The 21,680-nt window shown below is 45.3% G+C and overlaps 1 protein-coding gene across 16 annotated transcripts in view; it reads right to left on the bottom strand.

Moving 5' to 3' along the window:
- Nucleotides 1-2,678: 2,678 nt before the first annotated feature.
- The window catches only part of ldb1a (LIM domain binding 1a), a 113,538-nt gene continuing 94,536 nt past the window's right edge, over nucleotides 2,679-21,680 (bottom strand). For 10 of the 16 annotated variants that reach the window (XM_078223016.1, XM_078223009.1, XM_078223021.1 and 7 more), the window contains 7 exons: nucleotides 19,912-20,014; nucleotides 18,779-18,951; nucleotides 17,766-17,888; nucleotides 16,143-16,226; nucleotides 10,777-10,900; nucleotides 8,166-8,314; nucleotides 2,679-6,604 (listed from right to left, as the gene is read on the bottom strand). In XM_078223016.1, the coding sequence (XP_078079142.1) occupies nucleotides 6,374-6,604; nucleotides 8,166-8,314; nucleotides 10,777-10,900; nucleotides 16,143-16,226; nucleotides 17,766-17,888; nucleotides 18,779-18,951; nucleotides 19,912-20,014 (987 nt within the window). In that variant the 3' untranslated portion in view covers nucleotides 2,679-6,373. The remainder of the gene's footprint in view (nucleotides 6,605-8,165; nucleotides 8,315-10,776; nucleotides 10,901-16,142; nucleotides 16,227-17,765; nucleotides 17,889-18,778; nucleotides 18,952-19,911; nucleotides 20,015-21,680) is intronic. The other 6 variants (XM_078223013.1, XM_078223019.1, XM_078223014.1 and 3 more) reach the window with 1 other exon arrangement.

The following is a 21,680-nucleotide window of genomic DNA, read 5'->3' as shown; positions in this document are numbered from 1 at the left end:
ATTATTTCTTCCAAAATGCATCACTTCACATTTATCCAGATTAAATTCCATCTGCCACCTCTCCGCCCAATTTTCCAGCCTATCTATATCCTGCTGTATTGCCCGACAATGCTCATCGCTATCCGCAAGTCCAGCCATCTTTGTGTCATCCGCAAACTTGCTGATAACGCCAGTTACACCTTCTTCCAAATCATTTATATATATCATAAATAGCAGAGGTCCCAGTACAGAGCCTTGCGGAACACCACTGGTCACAGACCTCCAGCCGGAAAAAGACCCTTCGACCGCTACCCTCTGTCTCCTATGGCCAAAATGTGGAGATGCCGGCGTTGGACTGGGGTAAACACAGTAAGAAGTTTAACAACACCAGGTTAAAGTCCAACAGGTTTATTTGGTAGCAAAAGCCACACAAGCTTTCGGAGCCCCAAGCCCCTTCTTCAGGTGAGTGGGAATTCTGTTCACAAACAGAGCATATAAAGACACAAACTCAATTTACATGAATAATGGTTGGAATGCGAATACTTACAACTAATCAAGTCTTTAAGAAACAAAACAGCATGAGTGGCGAGAGCATCAAGACAGGCTAAAAAGATATGTATTGTCTCCAGACAAGACAGCCAGTGAAACTCTGTGGGGGTTACAAATAGTGGGACATGAACCCAATATCGCGGTTGAGGCCGTCCTCGTGTGTGCGGAACTTGGCTATAAGTTTCTGCTCAGCGACTCTGCGCCGTCGTGTGTCGCGAAGGCCGTTCACGGTCTGCAGTTCACGGGCATTCGGCCTCTGATATTCGGGTAAGTGTTCTCCAAGGCGGCCTTCACGACACACGTCGAAGGGTCTTTTTCCGGCTGGAGGTCTGTGACCAGTGGTGTTCGCAGGGCTCTGTACTGGGACCTCTGCTATTTGTGATATATATAAATGATTTGGAAGGTGTAACTGGTGTAATCAGCAAGTTTGCGGATGACATGAAGACGGCTGGACTTGCGGATAGCGAAGAGCATTGTCGGGCAATACAGCAGGATATAGATAGGCTGGAAAATTGGGCGGAGAGGTGGCAGATGGAGTTTAGTCCGGATAAATGCGAAGTGAAGCATTTTGGAAGAAATAATGTAGGGAGGAGTTATACAGTAAATGGCAGAGTCATCAGGAGTATAGAAACACAGAGGGACCTAGGTGTGCAAGTCCACAAATCTTTGAAGGTGGCAACACAGGTGGAGAAGGTGGTGAAGAAGGCATATGGTATGCTTGCCTTTATAGGACGGGGTATAGAGTATAAAAGCTGGAGTCTGATGATGCAGCTGTATAGAACGCTGGTTAGGCCACATTTGGAGTACTGCGTCCAGTTCTGGTCGCCGCACTACCAGAAGGACGTGGAGGCATTAGAGAGTGCAGAGAAGGTTTACCAGGCTGTTGCCTGGTATGGAGGGTCTTAGCTATGAGGAGAGATTGGGTAAACTGGGGTTGTTCTCCCTGGAAAGACGGAGAATGTGGGGAGATCTAATAGAGGTGTACCTTGGCGGCACAGGCTTGGACCAAGGAGCGGCACAGGCTTGGAGGGCCGAAGGGCCTGTTTCCTGTGCTGTACTGTTCTTCGCAATGGGATCTTGATCAATTGGGCCAGTGGGCTGACGAATGGCAGATGGAGTTTAATTTAGACAAATGCAAGGTGATGCATTTTGGTAGATTGAACCAGGGCAGGACTTACTCAGTTAATGGTAGGGCATTGGGGAGAGCTACACAACAAAGAGATCTAGGGGTACAGGTTCATAGTTCCTTGAAAGTGGAGTCCCAGGTGGACAGAGTGGTGAAGAAGGCATTCAGCATGCTTGGTTTCATCGGTCAGAACATTGAATACAGGAGTTGGGGCGTCTTGTTGAAGTTGTACAAGACATTGGTAAGGCCACACTTGGAATACTGTGTGCAGCTCTGGTCACCCTATTATAGAAAGGATATTATTAAACTAGAAAGAGTGCAAAAAAGATTTACTAGGATACTACCGGGACTTGATGGTTTGAGTTATGAGAGGCTGGATAGACTGGGACTTTTTTCTCTGGAGCGTAGGAGGCTGAGGGGTGATCTTATCGAGGTCTATAAAATAATGAGGGGCATAGATCAGCTAGATAGTCAATATCTTTTCCCAAAGGTAGGGGAGTCTAAAACTAGAGGGCATAGGTTTAAGGTGAGAAATACAAAAGTGTCCAGAGGGGCAATTTCTTCACACAGCGGGGTAGTGAGTGTGTCTGGAACAAGCTGCCAGAGGTAGTAGTAGAGGCGGGTACAATTTTGTCTTTTAAAAAGCATTTAGATAGTTACATGGGTAAAATGGGTATAGAGGGATATGGGCCAAATGAGGGTAACTGGGATTAGCTTAGGGGTTTAAATAAAAAGGGCGGCATGGACAAGTTGGGCTGAAGGGTCTGTTTCCATGCCGTAAACCTCTATGACTCTATTTAAGTCATTTTTAGATATAGTGAAAAGTTGAATCCCCAAAAACAGATTCATGGTGATTGCCACTTGCCGTATCTTGCCAATGAGATAATATTCCCCATTATCCCTACTCTGTCTCCTACCTCACAACCAATTTCCAACCCAAGTCATGAGGTTGCACCCAGTTCTGTGCACTTTCATATTTTCCTAATCACTTTAATGACGAAAAGAGAATCTAGAGGCATTTGTTGCAAGTTTTACAATACGTTTAATGACAGCAATACAGATTGTTAAGTACTAGCGTTTAATATACAAGCAGAGATACACGGAACAAGGAAAGGCTTCAAAACAAAGAAAATAAAACACATTTCCCCATACGAGTTAACATTAAAAAACATTACAAACAATTCTGAGGGGAAATTGTTCAGCATTCCGTCTTTTTAATTATTTTTTTTCCAGATTTCTTTTGCTGTATAAAACAAGACAATATGCATCTTATAATCTTACTGTCTCTCTACAGATTTACAGCCAAGTAGAAAATCATGTCAAGCAGCCAAGAAATCTCTGTCTTCTTCTCGCTCTCTCTGTTCAAAGAGGTACCGGGGTTAGACGCAGCAGGTAATGTTCACTCAGTCCAAATTTCCAACTTCAAAAAAACCTTTTAAAATGTTACTAGTAAAGATATTTAAGAAGTTGTATCCCTTTCGCAGGAGTGGTGGTGAGTGGGGTGGTGGGCAAGCCTGACTGACAGCAACATGATCAGAGTTTGTGAAGGCATACTGTGACAGTTTACATCAGTTAGCGCCTCCCCACCCCCCCCCCCCATCCTCACCAAAATCACTAACACAATCTAACTGTACAGGATCGACTTATTTATTGATTTTGAACATAGTCTCAGCAGGCATTAGTTCAATGCACTTTTTAAAGCCTTGGCCGCAATCTCCAAATTTTGAATCTATGGGCTAATTATGTCACCGATTGTCAATCCCAGTCACTCTGACACACCCTTGCCAGGGACAGATATGGGGCAGATCCTCTGTGCCTTGAAAATAACCCAAGCTGGTTCAAAGGATGTTGGGCTCCCAGTGCCCTAAGATGAGGTCAGCTAACTCAGCACAGAGCAGGCAGACCAGAACTCAACCACTGTCAGATACAACAACTGAGCGTAGCCATTCTTTCTCCTAACATCATACAGGGGGAGTGGGGGGTGATAATGCTGGGTTTCTGACTTGGTGTCTCCGGCACAAAATCTAACCACTGGAGAGGCGCCCCCACCCACCACCTTCCCGCGCTGCCGCCTCTGTCACATGACCCCCTACACCTCAGTCCCATCCATAAGATCAGCCCCACTGTGCAATTGTAAACTCTGTTAACAAGCTTCATCCTTCATGGTGCCACCTATCGAATCACACAAGGTTATAGCACTATCGTGACAACTGAATCTACAGTGCGAGAGTTTAGAACTGGTTCTAAACTGTTCCACTTGGAATGCGTTTTAACCGGTACATGAAACAAAAGGCACTGGAGACACATTGTGGGTCTGTCAGTGCCTGAAAAGAGGGAAGGTAAGTTACTGTTCTGGATATGGACCATCCCTCAGAATCTAATTTAACCACACCAGAAACTGGATTCTGGACATCCAAATTTTCACTTGTACTTTCTGCTAAATCTGCTATTGACTTCCTGCATATCCTGTTTTCACTTCTGACTTTCATATATCATCTATTTGAATGTTAAATTAAAAGAGAGAGATGTTGTCAAATTTATGTCTTTCACTATTCAGGACAAACACATGAATGCCAAATTTCAAGCAATCAGAACAATTTCTATTGCTCCTGTAGCAGAAATGGCTTTGGTTGTTTAAATTTGATATTCTTGTGTTTGTCCTGATGAATATAATATGAAAAGCATTGACAAGGTCTCACTTTTCAGCAATATTCAAATTCTGTACTACCAAGTGACTATTAACTATTTCTTTCTTTTGTATTAATATTTGGAAATCCAAATAGGTAGAGATTCATTTTGTCCATTATAGACCTGCATACACTACAATGTTTGGGACTTACTTTCTTACATTTCAATGGTGATTACACTTCAAAAGTACTTATAGTAATTGGCTGTGAAACTCTTTGGGATGCCCTGAGGTCATGAAAGGCGCTATATAAATGCAAGTTTTTTTTTAAGTCCCTAGTATTCAAGTGTAGACTGGAGTCATGGCTGAGTGAATTCCCCAAGTATTGCACTCTACGGAGTAGCACATTGGGATTCCAGATCACAACTCATAGGGTCCAAAAACACCGGATTCAATGTGATGTCCCAATTGAGTCAACTCAAGAACTTGTTTGATCCTTGACTAGTTTTACAATGCATGTTCAAAAGAGAACGAGTTTATTGTGTTAGTTAAAGAGCAGATTTAGAAATATTTGTGCTCCAAAGCCTGGGGCATCCTGGATTAAAACAAATCTCAACCAAGATACCTACCTCACGGATTATCACGTTCAAGTACTGCCAAAGACCAACAATCAAAAGAAAAATTGGTCATGCATCGAAACCTGAAATATCAGAAAGCAGAGAAGACTGGCCTGCATCAGTCAGAACTTGGAGGATTCTCCAACACCTTATCCAGATGGTCAGTCTTCACATATGTGCCAAGACGGTGAGTGGTAGCAATGTATTAAACCAAGGGGGTTATCACGGCCAAGACTGATCTTGTCCTCACATATACTTTCCAGTATTAATGACTGAATACCAGCCATGACCTGGGTGTTTTTTGCACTCCAGCCTAAGGGTGCTGAGGCCAAGTGTAGCACCTGTGACATTGTCCTGAGCAAGATACTAAACTCAGCTTGGCCTAGGAATGACAACTGGGACCTGCCTGGTTTACATAACTCATCTATTTAACTGGGTAAACTTTCTGAAGCTCTGGAGAGTATCATCACTATTTCTATGAATACTAGCAAAAAAACTAAAAGGGTTTTTGAATAACATGCAATAAAATCAACAACATCCTTTGAAAGAATATGCAAGCTGTGGAGTCCATCGCTGCTGTAAAAATGCAGGGGTTTGGTGGATTCAGATGCATGTCACTGTAGACTTCTGTCTTGATCACTTCTAAGGAGGTTCTGTAAGAATATGGTTTCGAGCAGTCTTTTTGAGGGAGAAGTAGAAAATCTGGATACCAAGGATCAATACCACCCCCTCCCCCAGTGTTTGTCCCCGTTCTCACTTGTTGTCACTTACAGTCCCATAAGCACCAGCCGCCCATCCATTTGTTCCATTCTTCATGTGCTCTAAGTGACTGCGTGCAATTCAGCCAGGTGGAGCATAACAGTGTCCCGTCTTCACCCAACATCCATGCAAGGGTTTCTTTTTCTGTGATGTTTCACCAGATAGTGATCACAAATGGAACCCCTGGCTGAATCCGAGTGTAGGAACCTATCCCCTCCACCCCCATATTGCCACCCCCGCTGGAATCAGTTAATACAGCACAGTCCAGGAGATTGAGTTTTGTAACGTCCTGGTCCGTATGGCTCAGTACTGCACAGGTGGTGAATTTGCTGACTGCACCGGCTGCAGAACCTTTCACAATAGCAATTTATTTTCCTGCCCAGAGCCAAAGTGAGAGAACGCTCAACAGGAGTGAAGAGAAGCTAGAATTGGGCTGGGTTTCAAATCTCCTCAGCAGCAAGCTGTTTGTTTAACACTTTTTTTAAAAAGAGAGTTAAAAGGAAAATACTTTGTAGTAGCTAAAAAAAACAATAGAAGCGGGCATTACATCCAATAATTAGTGATAAGATTGGGAAGGAGAGACCAATGATGCTTGTGTTATTGGCTGCACAAGTTGGCTGCACAGTGACAAACCAGCCCCCAGTACCTCCACTTGTGTTTACTTTGACAGGTAGATTTATTTTGGGTTTTGGAACAGCGTGGCCATTTTGTACATCTTTACTGTGAGGCCTGCGATGTTGGGTTCTCCGACTTGCTCTCTTGGCTCGATGGGGGCTTGCTGTTCCAGGGGCTGTTCGCCCCCAGCGCTGGAGAGTTGTTGAAGCTGTCTTCATCGTCAATGCCATTGGTCGCATCGTACTGCGTGTTCTCCAAACGTGTGATGAGCCTCTCGTCCTCGTCGCCAAATTCGCCCCCCATCAGGGTGGGCTCACCCACCACCATCACGTCCTGTAACAGGGAGGTGACCTCAGCTCATTTAAAGAACAATTTGCGAGAGGATAGACAAACAGACCCATACAAACACTCTCATGCACAGAAACACCTGGACACAACAATAACTTGCATTTATATAGCACCTCTAACATAGTAAAAGCATTCCAAGGTACTTGTCTGATGGGTTAGTCTGGAAAAAAAAATTGATACTGAGCCCCATAAGGCAGAATAAGGATAGGTGGCCAAACACCTGGTCAAAAGGGTAGATTTTAATGGGGAGAATCTTAAAGAGCGAGATAAAGAGGCAAAAAGTTTTGGGAGGGAATTACACATTGGGAATTCCAGACACTCTTTGAAATCTACTTTCTGAATAAAATTTTGGTCACCTGTCCAATTCTTTCTTGTGTGACTTGTGTCAATTTCTGCCTTTGTACTCTTGTGATATATTTTTGGATTTGGATAAGCAGCGATTTAGGGAGGGAATTCCCTAAGCAGCTAAAGGGACATCGCCAGTGGTGTGGCAACAAAAATGAGGATACACAAGAGATCAGAATTGGAGGAACGCAGAGACCTCAGAAGATTGCATGGTTGGGTTAGTGAGGCTCGAGGCCAAGAAAGGATTTGAACACCAGAATGAGATTTTTAAATTCAAATCATACCAGTATAAACATTCAAAACACAGACATTCAAACTCAACCTAGACACACATCTAACCCTGGACACACACCTAGATACATTGACAACAGAGAAATATCTTGCCCATAGTTTTTACATGAGTCCACAGTTGACCATGGGATTAGAGCCCATGTGTTAATTTGTTAGTGTGTTCTATCTACTGTGAAAATTGATTTCTCAACCCCTCGTGACAAACCCACCTCTCACAACCCCATGCACACACACACACACACCTTGGCTGGGATTTTCCAGTCCCACTGTGATCTGACCCGTCATGGGGGATGCGGTGGGCCAGCATTGACGTTTGACAGGACCAGAAGATCCAAGCAGCAGGCAGGGCTGGAAAATCCTAGTATTTGTTGAGAGCGAAGGTGGACAATCTATTCCAAAGTCTCTGCCAGTACCATCCTATTATTAGCTTGAGATAGGAGCAGGTCGGCAGGACATTCTTTCTCTCGCCCATGTAGACTTTCCAATTCACTCCAGCAAACCCAGATGGTCAGAAACTTATCCCATTTGGGTGACTTTCGGATCCAAGGTCAATCGCCAGAGTATTTCATATGCCAATTCTTCTATATATTATTCCCCCCCGCCCCACCCCCACCGCTTTTAATTCCTATTCCTCTCCAGATCCTGAAGATCTGACCCTTACTGGCTGTGGTTCTAGGGCTGCATGGCCCCAACATCATGTCATCAGGCGAGGTGCCCGAGTGGTCATTCCAGACCAAGGGGTGCCAGTGGCTCATTAAGTTCAAAGCTGACACTGGATGGAAAGAGTGAAGCAAAGTGACATAAACAACATAAAATCCAAAGAAAGTTTCCTGGAAAAAGAGAAAAATCTGGTCATTTCCTGTCCTTGTACCGTTCAGTGAGTGAAGGGCAAAGAAACGTGGATGCTTACAGGTACCTGACTGGACAGCGCAAAGCTACTGGCTGGACTCTTCTTTTTGCTGTTGCTATTGGTGTTGGAGTTTGGGCCACTGCTGATGGTGCTGCCTCCGGACATTTTCCTTTTCCTGCGTTTGCTTGGTGCCTGTCTGGCTGGTTCAGCTGCCAAAACAAACAAGCAACAGCAACTGACAATTATTAATTTGACCAAAACCTCTGAAACCTGCCTGTGAGGTATGTCCACCTCAACTCACCACTCTCCCCATGAGGCAGCAGACATTCATCCTCCTGAGAGATGTTGGTTTTGGGGAATGAATCCAAACCACACAGTGCCTGGGCAGGTCCATCACGTGTCAGATACACACTCACTGCCAGTGACAAGTTTCAACTCCATCATCAGCCATCTTGGTGCTTCGTTGAGACGTTCTCATCTGCCCAGCTTAGAAATTGCACTGAATCAAGGTGTATAAATCCACTGAGGCTACTAGAAATGAATGTTTTATTCCTCACCAGTTTTCTCTGACGCTGTTCCAGAAGGAATTAACTTCTTGAATTATGATAAGGGAAACTATAAGATTAGAGAAATTTTATTGCAACTGTACAGGGCCATGGTGACACAGTGGGAATACTGTTTGCTATTATGGTCACCTTGAAAAAAGCTTTAGGGCAGGATTTTTACGCCTTGTTGCGCTAATCGAGCAGTGTAGCGGGGTGGGAAGTATGAGCGAGGGGTGAAAACCCAAGCGCTGATATTGCTGGCTGCGTTCTGCTACTTGCGGATTGTGGGTTCTATGGCGATTGGGGGCGGTTGGCAGGTTTCCCAGTATACTGTGTACTTTTTATATACAGTACACTGGAAGATCAGGGCACACATATAATAGCACCCCCTAGTGGTCTGCAGCCAGCTTCCCGGCGTGAATAGACTCTGCCCCACCCTACTGGCGAGAATCAGATTATGGTTTTTGTATTGCACAGAGTGCCATAAACCTATGTAACTTACCTCGCTGGAAAAACAGGCGGGAAAATCTCCTGTTTTCTCGTCCATTCGACAATTAGAATTTTTCTGAGAAAATTCCGCCCATAATTGCATTAGAAACATTCAGAGAAGATTCACTTGACTGATTCCCAGATAAAAGGGTCATCTTATGAAGAAAGTTGAACATGTTGCCACTAAATTCATTGGAGTGTGGAAGAATGAGAAGTGATCTTATTGAAACAGATAAGATCCTAAGGGGACTTGACAGGGAAAGTCATTGAATTTTGAGTTAGATAGATTTTTGATGGACAAGGGAGTTGAGGATAATGGGGGGTAGACAGGAAACTTGAATTGAGACGTCTTATATTCTGTTGCAGAGGTGCCAGTCACCCTGTGGCAGCATATCTGAGTGCCATTAATCAGGTGAATGTTGATGGTTAATGTCACCAGGATGCATACATATTACACACAATGTGATAAAAATAGAATACTGCAGATACTGGAAATCCAAAATAAAAACAGGAAGTGCTAGAAATACTCAGCAGGTTAGGCAGCATCTATGCAGAATGAAGAGTTGAGTCCAATATGACTCTTCTTTGGAACACAGTCGCGTTAGACTTGAAACATTGGGCAAAATTCTCCCAAAAAATTTCAAAGGACCTCATCCCGTCCGACTTTCAGTGAGGCAAGGTGGTACGATCGGTTGAGGGGCGAAAAACAAAAAAATGCGTGAAGCTGATTTAAATATTGACGTAATTTAACTGTCATTGGCGAATTCCAGACACTATCATCCGGGCTCACTTGACCGTACCTGCTCGCCAATCGAGGTTCTCACCAGTGAGAATCACAGATCATCTTCACCAACAGGAGACCAGACGTGATGGCCTCGCAGGAGGTCGGAAGCCATTGAAGTCCCCTCGTGGTTCAGGGGTCAGGGCCGGACAGTACCCATGGAGCAGTGCCAGCCAGGCAGTGCCCACCTGGCACACTGGCACTGCCCACCTGGCACCGTGGCAGTGCTCACCAGGCATCATAACTGTGCCAGCGGCAGGACCAAGTGGGTGGGGCCTGAGTGGGGGCAGAATCGGAGTGAGAAATCGAGCTATGATAGGGGAGGAGGGAGGAAAGGGGAGCTCCACAGGGAGGGAACAAACTCAGCAATCTGCCAGGGTGCCAATCAGGGAGGGAATTCTGCGCTCTGCCGGGATGGTGACCAGGTGGAAGGGAGGGAACTCTGCAGAAGGGGTGATTGAAGTGGGAGGGAGTGAACTCTATAGTGGATGCGATCAGAGAGAGGGAGAGAACTGTGTATAGGTGGTGATCATAGTGGAGGGATGCAATTGGAGTGAGAGGGAGGTGGCACTGCAGTTGTGGCGATCGGCGGGGGCGGGGTTGGGTAGTGTGTGTGGCAGGAGACCTTCCAGTACATGGGGTGATTGCAGGCACCGCTAGAGCTCAGCAGCTGGCCTCCCTGTTAAGCCCAGCATCCCAAAACCACCCCCACCAACCTGTGAATAGCATCCTGGCGCTCCCAGCCCCACCAACCTGTTGCACAAAGTGCCATATGATTGCAACTCACAGCTTGCATAAAAAAACAGCATGTTTCATTGTTGCCAACATGCAGAAACTGCGGATTCACAAAGCTTACCAGGGGGAGCAACCATCCGTTGCCACTTCTGAAACAGGCATGTCTTGAGGCAGTCCCTGGGGCTTAAGCTGTAGGTTTTATGCCTGGACATCAGTTCCTGCATTGGCTCCAAAATAACACAGAGCTGCAAGAGAGAGAAGGAGAGAGCAAGGGAGGTAAGAATGTGTTTGTAGGAGAAGGAAGAAGAGGGGTTGATGAGTGAGAAGCAGAATTGGATAAAGGAGGGACATAAGGAGACAAAGAGAAAAACCAGTTATGCACCTTGATTCACAGAAGATTGATCATGACACTGATATTCTTGATAAAGATGTGGAGATTCTTTCTGGGCATTGAGAGTTGTCAACCTGAGGACTTCATAAGCCTTAAAAGGGGTAACAATTTGTTTTGTTCCGCATTACCAATGGAGCTTGTATCTATCCTGTGTCTAAACAAGGTTCACCCAAATTTGGCCTTATGTTATTCAGGGTGAGCTGCCAAAGCCATTCTACCTCTAGAGGCAGCTGATGTCAGTAGTCTGATAGAGTTTGGATCACCTGGCTTGCCACCAGTGACGTTCATAAAGTCCTCGAAGGTGGGAGAAGGAAAACATGGAGAGATGATCACAGTTGACAGCAGTCCTCGGGAGCGCTGCAGAAACTGGATCATTGCTCCTGGCTCCTCCTCCACAGAAGGAAAGTTAGGTGCAAGCTGCAGTAATCCAACCAAAACCAGAAAGGATCAAACCTGGATCTCACTCTGCTCAGTATTCGTGAATCCTCCTGATGAGATCTTAAAGAAGGATTCAGCCTCTCATTACTATATGCAAGAGGCTTAACACCGCTTTAAGAGGCCTGTAAATCAGCTGAGGCTAGTATGACAATGGACATATTTCAGACATCATGGGGCCCAGGGCATTTCCTTGCAAAATTGGTCAGTTCCCCTGTTTTACCGCAGGGGAAAGGGAACAAGCAAAGATCAAACTCTACCCAAGACTGAAAGGGGAGAATTTTAAACACAGAGAAATGTGCCAGGAACCCAAAGTCATAGATTCTAGATACTGTAAATTTTTTTCCTAAACCTTTTATTCATATGAACACAATGCCTCACACCTCCCATCTATCCTATCAATCAGCTGTCCTGGCAACCAAGCTCCCAATATTGTATCTTCACAATTATTGCTCCATTGCCCAATTACTCAGGAAAGTTTTCCTGCAACACTAACTCGGTGCTTGTGCAAATCAACCAGAATCCCCGTCACTAAATGTGGAAAATGTTGAAAGGAAGGTTCTTTGGAACAATATGTAGATAGCCCGACTAGAGACGGGGCTATACTGGACCTGGTACTGGGGAATGAGCCCGGTCAGGTCTTCAAAGCTTTGGTAGGGGAACATGTGGCAAATAGTGACCACAATTCTGTTAGCTTTAGGATAGTGATGGAAAAGGATGAGTGGTGTCCCAAGGATAAGGTGTTGGATTGGGGGAAGGCTAACTTTAGTGGGATTAGGCAGAAATTGGCAGCTGTTGATTGGGAGAGGCTGTTTGAGGGTAAATCCACATCTGGCATATGGGAGTCTTTTAAGGAACAGTTGTTAGGGCTGCAGGATAGGCATGTGCCTGTAAAAAAGGATAGGAAGGGTAGGATTCGAGAACCGTGGATAACCAGGGAAATTGAGGGATTGGTCAAAAAGAAAAGAGAGGCGTATGTTAGGTCCAGGCAGCTAAAAACGGAGGGAGCTCTGGAGGAATACAAACAAAGTAGGAAAGAACTCAAACGAGGAATTAGAAGGGCCAAAAGGGGTCACGAAATGTCCTTGGCAGACAGGATTAAGGAGAATCCCGAGGCATTTTATTCATACGTTAGGAACAAAAGGGTTGTCAGGGAAAAAGTCGGACATCTCAGGGACAAAAGTGGGGAATTATGCTTAGAGCCCAAAGAAGTAGGGGAGATCCTAAATGAATACTTTGCGTCAGTATTCACAAAGGAGAGAGATGTGTTGAGTGGGAGTGTCTCGGAGGGGAGTGTTGACCTGATAGAGAAAATCTCCATTACAAGGGAGGAAGTGTTAGGTTTTTCAGGGAATATAAAGACTGACAAATCCCCGGGGCCTGATGGAATCTATCCAAGGCTGCTCAGGGAGACGAGAGATGAAATCGCTGGGCCTCTGACGCAAATCTTTGTCTCGTCACTGGACACAGGCGAGGTCCCAGAGGATTGGAGGATAGCTAATGTGGTCCCATTATTTAAGAAGGGTAGGAAGGATAACCCAGGTAATTATAGGCCGGTGAGCTTGACGTCCGTGGTAGGGAAGTTGTTGGAGAGGATTCTTAGAGATAGGATGTATGCGCAATTAGAAAGGAATAAACTCATTAATGATAGTCAGACTGGTTTTGTGAGAGGGAGGTCATGCCTCACTAACCTGGTGGAGTTTTTTGAAGAAGTGACTAGAATGGTTGACGAGGGAAGGGCCGTGGATGTCGTCTATATGGACGTTAGTAAAGCGTTTGACAAAGTCCCTCATGGTAGGTTGGTGCAAAAGGTTGGATCTCATGGGATAAAGGGGGAGGTGGCTAGATGGGTGGAGAACTGGCTTGGTCACAGAAGACAGAGGGAGGTAGTGGAAGGGTCTTTTTCCGGCTGGATGCCTGTGACTAGTGGTGTTCCGCAGTGCTCTGTATTGGGACCTCTGCTGTTTGTGATTTATATAAACGATCTGGAAGAAGGTGTAACTGGGGTGATCAGTAAGTTTGCGGACGACACGAAAATGGCTGGACTTGCAGATAGTGAGGAACATTGTCAGAGGCTACAGAAGGATATAGATAGGCTGGAAATTTGGGCAAAGAAATGGCAGATGGAGTTCAATCCAGATAAATGCGAAGTGATGCATTTTGGTAGAACTAACGCAGGGGGGAACTATACGATAAATGGCAGAACCATAAAGGGTGTAGATACGCAGAGGGACCTGGGTGTGCAAGTCCACAGATCCTTGAAGGTGACGTCACAGGTGGAGAAGGTGGTGAATAAGGCATATGGCATGCTTGCCTTTATAGGACGGGGCATGGAGGATAAAAGTTGGGGTCTGATGTTGCAGTTGTATAGAACGTTGGTTCGGCCGCATTTGGAATACTGCGCCCAGTTCTGGTCGCCACACTACCAGAAGGACGTGGAGGCTTTAGAGAGAGTGCAGAGGAGGTTTACCAGGATGTTGCCTGGTATGGAAGGGCTTAGTTATGAGGAGAGAATGGGTAAACTGGGGTTGTTCTCACTGGAAAGATGGAGGATGAGGGGTGACCTAATAGAGGTGTATAAAATTATGAAAGGAATAGATAGGGTGAACGGTGGGAAGCTTTTTCCCAGGTTGGTGGTGACGTTCACGAGGGGTCATAGGTTCAAGGTGAGGGGGGGGTTAGGTTTAACACGGATATCAGAAGGACGTATTTTACACAGAGGGTGGTGGGGGCCTGGAATACGCTGCCGGGCAAGGTGGTGGAGGTGGACACACTGGGAACGTTTAAGACTTATCTAGATAGCCACATGAACGGAGTGGGAATGGAGGGATACAAAAGAATGGCCTAGTTTGGAGCAGGGCGGGCTTGGAGGGCTGAAGGGCCTGTTCCTGTGCTGTATTGTTCTTTGACTCATTACTGCATTATGAACAGATCGAAGAATTAGCTCTTTGTCCAAATACTACAATCTATTCTAGAAACTTCACAGCTTTGCCAGTTGCATTCACGTCCCAAAGAATAGTGAATGTAACACTGTAAGACTACAATACTCCAGTGTATAAACGCTGTCAGATCCCGAGAATAAACTGAACTAAATTATTAAAACTTGGAGCAAAGAAATTTGCTTTTTTCATCTTTCGATCTTGACAACAATGAGGTCAGAATTAAATCTAAATAAACCTTTTTGCTAATTGCATATATTTCTAATTGTGGATTTTACCAGATTCTGGTATTTTTTGGAACATTTTAACAAGTGGGCTTGGCAACATCAGAGTCCCAGTTAAAAATAGGTTGCCCTTTTTGCCTCACTGTCACTGTATCCAACTCTTGGAACTCCCTCCCAAACAGCGCTATGGACATATCTACATCAGATGGACTGCAGAGGTTCAAAAATAGGCCTCGCTATCAACTTCTCAAGGAAATAAGGGATGGGCAGTAATATCGACACCCTCATCCTGGGAATGTATATTAAAATCCATGTACTGTGGGACCAGAGTTACCTGTAGATGAGTCAAGTCCCTTTCCCACTTAGGACTTTTCATTTCAGATTTTTAAACTGATAACTGAATAACTTCTACTCATTTCTTCCTGGTGCCAAACTACAAAATTATGAAACAAAAACAGAAAATGCTGGAAAATCTCAGCTGGTCTGACAGCATCTGTGGAGAGAGAGAATAGAACCAATGTTTCGAGTCTGAATAACCTTTCGTCAATGCTGAGATATTCCAGCATTTTCTGTTTTTGTTTCAGATTCCAGCATTTAGAAATTTAATTTCATAATTTGTCCATGGTGGGATTTGAAGTCGTACAGGACCAGTCCCACAAACACTACATTACTCGACCCAGAAATGAAATATCTGAGTTTGGAATAGCTCGTCCTAAACTTGCAGACCCCCAGGTTCAAACTAGTGAGAAGATTAAATAAACATGGCCCTGAGCTGCCCGGGCCCTGAGCTGCCCGGGCCCCGAGCTGCCCGGGCCCCGAGCTGCCCGGGCCCCGAGCTGCCCGGGCCCCGAGCTGCCCGGGCCCCGAGCTGCCCGGGCCCCGAGGACTAAAGCTCAGGGGCCACAGTTTGGTAATCCTTACCCCAGGATATCGCAGTTAGCACACAAGACACTCTCTGTTAAACAGAAAGCTAAGGTTGGGGGGACTGGAGCCCATTAGCAAGATGGAAGAAAGGCTGTTCTCTAACTGCATTCCCTCATGTTCTCTCATGGACAACCCTAACCCTAATGCATAACAGTGAGAGAATTGCACTGGATTCAAGCAGCGGCGAACGATCACAGGAGGAAAGCAACAGCACTTTGTTCTTTGGGGATGTGTCTTTCTGCAGCTATAATCAGTAGCTGTGTCCAAATATGGTGCCTTCCTTAGTCTAATAGCTGACTGGCTCCACATTGTTCAGGGCTCACACTTGAAGCATAGCCATTTTGGTGAAGTACCTAGAGAATACTAACTCCCATGAAATCTGGCAAATAACTTTACTGTTAAATAATGAACTATTGTTGAGAAACCCATTGTCAGAAAGATCAAATATGTTCAGCTGGAAATTGAAATGTTCTTTCAGTTATAACCTTCTAAAGGACATGTGGGGTTTAGTAAAGTGTCGCCAAGAGACTTCCTGGTGAATTTTTAAACGTAGAGCACTTTAATCTGCCCTTACTCGGAGGTAGTTGAGAGTAGAGTTGGACAAGCCACATCTTGTGATATTCTTTGACAGCTGATCCAGCATCTGTGGGTCCTGGGACTGTTTGAAAAAAAAAGGAATACAGATTAATGAGCAGGTTGGTGCGGCTCAATTGTATTAATGCAACACCTCAGATTCTCCCAGATGACCAGAAACATGGAGCAGAGTCATAGGTTTATTTCCAGAATTTGAGTTTGTGTTTTTGTGAGGGGAGGGAGTACAATGGGGAGTGTTTTTTATTCATTCTTATTGACCAGGTTCATCAAGGACACCACACTTTCGGCATCAATAGCTGATCACTTCAAAAAGACGGCATGTAGCAATACAAGGAAGGATTTTACTCCTTCACAGATTATATGGGAGCAAGCTGCTTCTTCACTGGAACTATTTCCACTTCTGAGTGAGAATGTGAATGGTTTGAGGCACACTTCAGATTGCTACGGGTCAGAAGTTTCAGGATGATGGGGAACGCATTCCAGCCAATTCCAGCAGGCCTGATTTATTTCATGCTCGAATGAGCATCGATTGGCAGAAAGCAAGACTTCTGCCCGTCACCAGGAGGGTGTCCTGCCTTGGAGAGCTGCCGGCCAATCTTCAGTCATTCCAGGAACAGTGCGGCCAGTAAAGGATCTACAGATATCTGCCTGGAGTTAAGTGCAGAAACCAGAGCAAAGATAAGTGTCAGGGATCAAGAGGCGGTGGGGGGAGGGGGGGCGTTGAGGGTAGGAAAGGCTTGGGGTCATCAGGGAGCAATCAGGGTATTGGGAGATAGGAGGGAAGTCTGGAGGTCACTGGGTAATAAGAGGGCTTCTGATGGAGACCCCCCCCCCCCCTCCCACCCCCAACCGTCACCTGAAACTGAGGTCGAATTTTGCTCAATTTTGAGTTTCCCCCCCAAATCTATCATCTGCCCACCAGCCTAAAAATTGAGGTTGGACGGAAAAAGGCCTTAAAGTGTCCATTAAGTGGGGCAAGGGCGGGCTTAATCTCTGAGGCATTGCCCACCTCAGTATAAAATTGCCACCAGGTCAGAGCAGGTGGGAATGTGGATGGAATCCTGTCCTCGCAGTTTTACATTCCCCCCCTCTATGCCTCAGAACCTGCTGTGGGGAGAGGAGGGCGGGGTGGGGGCAGAGGTGGGAAGCATACAAGTTCTCGCCCTTGTCTCCAATTATGACTCGCATCTGGACAAAGTGAGCCCCGGTTCAGGGGGAGCGTTCCTGCCTCTGGGTTCGGAGAGCAAAGATCTGGCTCTGAGTATTGGGTTGATGTCCAGTGGGACATGTGATTTGGGATTTACCAGTTTAACTCACTACTTACACACAAAGGAGCTCAAATCATTTTGCAAGAAGCAGATATTCTTTAAAAAAAAATTGCTCCCTCTCAAAAGTGTTTGAACCTGAACTAGAAATCTGTGAAGGAAACTGTCTTCTGGGTTTCAGTGTTTGTTAAGCAGAGGGTTGGAGAGTTGAGCATTTGTTCATTTCAACAGAGCAGTGCCAACAGTGAGTTCTCCAGTGTTAGATCCACTGAAACAAGTAGCAGAGTTTACAGATCCAAGTGGGTGAAGGAGTCCAACCTCGGGAAGAAGATACTCACATTCATTGCGAGGATGCTGCGTGGGATCAGCTCCCGGTGCTGCCGGATGTTAAAATGCCAGGTCTTAATCCTCATCATATCATCAAACATGAACTCCAGATATAACCGCCCCTCCACACATACCTAACACAACCATTGACAAGATAAGTAACACTGGTACATCATTACATGTGTCAATTCTAACACTACTACACCCCCCCCAGTTACAACTCACACATTCCATCTTCATTAGAAATCACCCCATCCTCAGTTTCTTTCATCAGTGATACGTTACAGGCAAAGCCAGTATTTTTCATCCATTTCATGTTGCTCTGGGAAGATAGTTCTTGAACCAAAACTAGGTGTCTTAGTTGGTCAGAATATTGGCCTGATAAAATGGCAAGTTATCGCAATGCGTTAGGGCACCAATGTACTATTCCACTGAGAAAACCCAGTGAAGTGGAGGGAAGCGCAGAACCGGTTGAACTGTCAGCTGCTGGACAATTCTCATGCATTTTCTAATGCTTGGTGTCAGAGCACCAACTGACTGGAAATAATTCACCCAGCCTTTCACAAGGATGTTGTATGTGACAGAGCAAAGAAAGGGGCAGAAAAATTACACTGACCCCCCCCCCACCTCTGCAAATGAGAGAGGGCAAGTTAACCATCAGGGTCCGATGTAATGAGTTTAGGTTAGCCTCAATGCAGTTATGAATGTGTTCACAATGTGGAATTGATCTTAACTTGGCAATGACTTTGAGAGAGGCCACAAATATTGAAACTGTAGGAAGGGGAAACATTCCAGCAACTGGGGAGATTCTCTGAGCTTTTGCAACGTCACATAAGTCAACATGCCTCATTTCATAGGGCAGAATCCGTACCTAGAACTATAGTAGACTCAAACCCATGCTCCCTGCCTGTGGAAAACATCAAACAGGGATTCAACCCCTCCCCATCTTCCCACTGTGTGCCCCACAAGTGAGAGCCCTTGGGTAGCGATGTGTACTTGGTGTGTTTCCCGAGTCAAGTCATACCTTCGTGAACATTGGCTTCCCATGTTGTGTCACCATTGTGCATTGGTCACAATCCAATGACACAAAATTATTGTGGAATGATTCCTTTGGGTGCTTGAGGACATAGTACAGGTCGGTTGCCCCTCCCTCGAAGATACTGCGAAAATAGCGTGGGATCAAAGTCCGACCAATTGCTGTGGGTGGGATGAAGGAAATGGAAGATTAATATTTGATTTGAAGGAACTTATCTTGCTCTAACAGTAGCTTCTCTGGTGCCAGTTTTCCTCTGGTACTTTTGTCCATTCACCAAGTGAGAGTTTGGGCAATGAGTGTCAGCAGGGTTGTCAAAAAGAGCATGCATTTCTATACAGCCAATCATGCCTTCAGGAAACCCCGTAGTACTTAACAGCCAATTAAGTTAATTTTTGAAGTGTCATCACTGCTACTATATAATAAATCAGTAGCCAATTTGCCATAGCCAGATCCCACAACGGCAATGAGATCTCGGAGACTATTTTTAGTGATGTTGGTGGAAGATAAATATTTGCCGAGACACCGGAGAGAAGCCCCTGCTCTTCAATGAAATAGTGCCATGGGATCTTTAACAACCACCTGAGAGGACAGATAGAATCTCAGTTTAACAATCATTTGACAAACAGCACTCTCAGTACTGCACTGAAATGTGAGAGCAAATTTTGTGATCGAGTCTCTGGAGTGGATCTTGAGCCCATAACCGTCTGACTTGGAGGTGAGTGTGTTATCAAATTAACTAAACTGGAAACAGAATTGAACCTGATCCAACTTTGCTCAAAGTCTGTGCCCACTGAAGAGAACATGGGCTGATGATCAGCAACAAAAACTTTGTTGGATGTTCTTTCCTCCTCCACATTGAGATCAAATGAATTCAGTGCAGACCAGGAACTGAATCTGGGAGATTCCTGCTCAGAGAAGATGCCTCTATATCTGGGAATTTGCAAATCATTTAGTTCTTTACCAGATAGTACAATAAATAGTTCTCCGGTGAGGGCTCAACCAGCAAGAAGCTGGACAATGTGTGGGAGCTCACTACTGGTGGAGTTAACAGTTAGGAGCTTGGCATCAGGAGATTATCAGAGTGTTATTGGGAAACAAAACAATGGAACTATTATACTCACTGTATCTCTTCGGCCCATCTTCCAAACAGAAGGTGATGGTTAACATGGCATCATCTTCAAAAAACTCTGTGGTAAAAGCATCCCACCAGAGATTGTCACATTCCTAAAGGAAGCAAGATTGAAATGTGAGAATGAAGAGGGAATGAAAATTTGAAAATGAATGATGCGGAAACCAAAGGAAGAATGAGAGAGAAGTAGTGGGCAACAGAATGAGAACAAGAATGAGAAAGAGTGAGTGAAAGAAAGATGAAAGAAAACAATAAAAGATCAAGAGATATAGAGAAAGATCGAGCAAAATGATATGAGAGAGATTGAGAGAAGGAGAGAGAGTGGGAAAGAAGGTGGATAAAATTGTGTGACAGAGGGTACGAGACAATGAGATAGGGTGGGAGAAGGAATGAGAGAGCAAGAAAGGCAGAATTACTTCATCCCAAGTTATCTAAAAGTTACAGCCAGACTGCAGGTATTAACAATCCTCACTATTGCCCGAACATCGCTGCCGGATAATTGATATACCCATTGAATAAACGTGCCAAAAACCTCAGCCCTCGTCGGCAGCTGGGATTCTCCAGTGCCGCTACAGCGAATGGAGTTTTGGCTGAGCCAAATTCTTCATTTTCGATGGCAGCAGGGCAGCACAGTGGTTAGCACTGCTGCCTCACAGCGCGAGGGACCTTGGTTCGATTCCCGGCTTGGGTCACTGTCTGTGTGGAGTTTGCACATTCTCCCCGTGTCTGCATTGGTTTCCTCCGGGCGCTCCGGTTTCCTCTCAGTCCAAAGATGTGCGGGTTAGGTGGATTGGCCATACTAAAATTGCCCCTTAGTGTCAGGGAGACTAGCTACAGCAAATCAGTGAAAACAATTGGCCTGTTTCTATGCTGTGAATACTTTGTAACGTCTAGGTGAGGTGTTCTGAGCAGGATGGTCCCAGTTCAAACCGGCCTGAGGTGAGTTAGTTGCTCTCAGCTGGACATGGCTAAGAGTAATGTCACTCATTCCAGCACCATGTATTAGAAACCAGAAAATAATCTGACAAGAGTTTGTACTCCTGCTTGTTGTAGCCCAGAGGTAGATGGGACTCTGTATCTAACCTGGTGCTGTACCTGTCCTGGGAGTGTTTGATGGAGACAGTGTAGAGGGAGCTTTACTCTGTATCAAACCCCGTGCTGTAATTACCCTGGGAGTATTTGATGGGGATAGTGCAGAGGGAGTTTTACTCTGTATCTAACCCTGAGCTGTACCTGTCCTGGGAATGTTTGATGGGGAACAGTGTAGAGGGAGCTTTACTCTGTATCTAACCTGTGCTGTACCTGTCCTGGGAATGTTTGATGTGGGACAGTGTAGAGGGAGCTTTACTCTGTATCTAACCCCGTGCTGTACCTGTCCTGGGAATGTTTGATGTGGGACAGTGTAGAGGGAGCTTTACTCTGTATCTAACCCCGTGCTGTACCTGTCCTGGGAATGTTTGATGTGGGACAGTGTAGAGGGAGCTTTACTCTGTATCTAACCCGTGCTGTACCTGTCCTGGGAATGTTTGATGTGGGACAGTGTAGAGGGAGCTTTACTCTGTATCAAACCCCGTGCTGTAATTACCCTGGGAGTATTTGATGGGGATAGTGCAGAGGGAGCTTTACTCTGTATCTAACCCTGAGCTGTACCTATCCTGAGAGTGTTTGATGGGGGACAGTGTAGAGGGAGCTTTACTCTGTATCTAACCCCGTGCTGTACCTGTCCTGGGAGTGTTTGATTTTGAAACTAAGTATCTGCTA

This window comes from Mustelus asterias, chromosome 11, assembly GCF_964213995.1.
Source record: "Mustelus asterias chromosome 11, sMusAst1.hap1.1, whole genome shotgun sequence".
Classification (NCBI taxonomy): domain Eukaryota; kingdom Metazoa; phylum Chordata; class Chondrichthyes; order Carcharhiniformes; family Triakidae; genus Mustelus; species Mustelus asterias.
The sequence above is the reverse complement of the archived record's forward strand: the minus strand, read 5'-3'. Positions and strand labels throughout refer to the sequence as shown.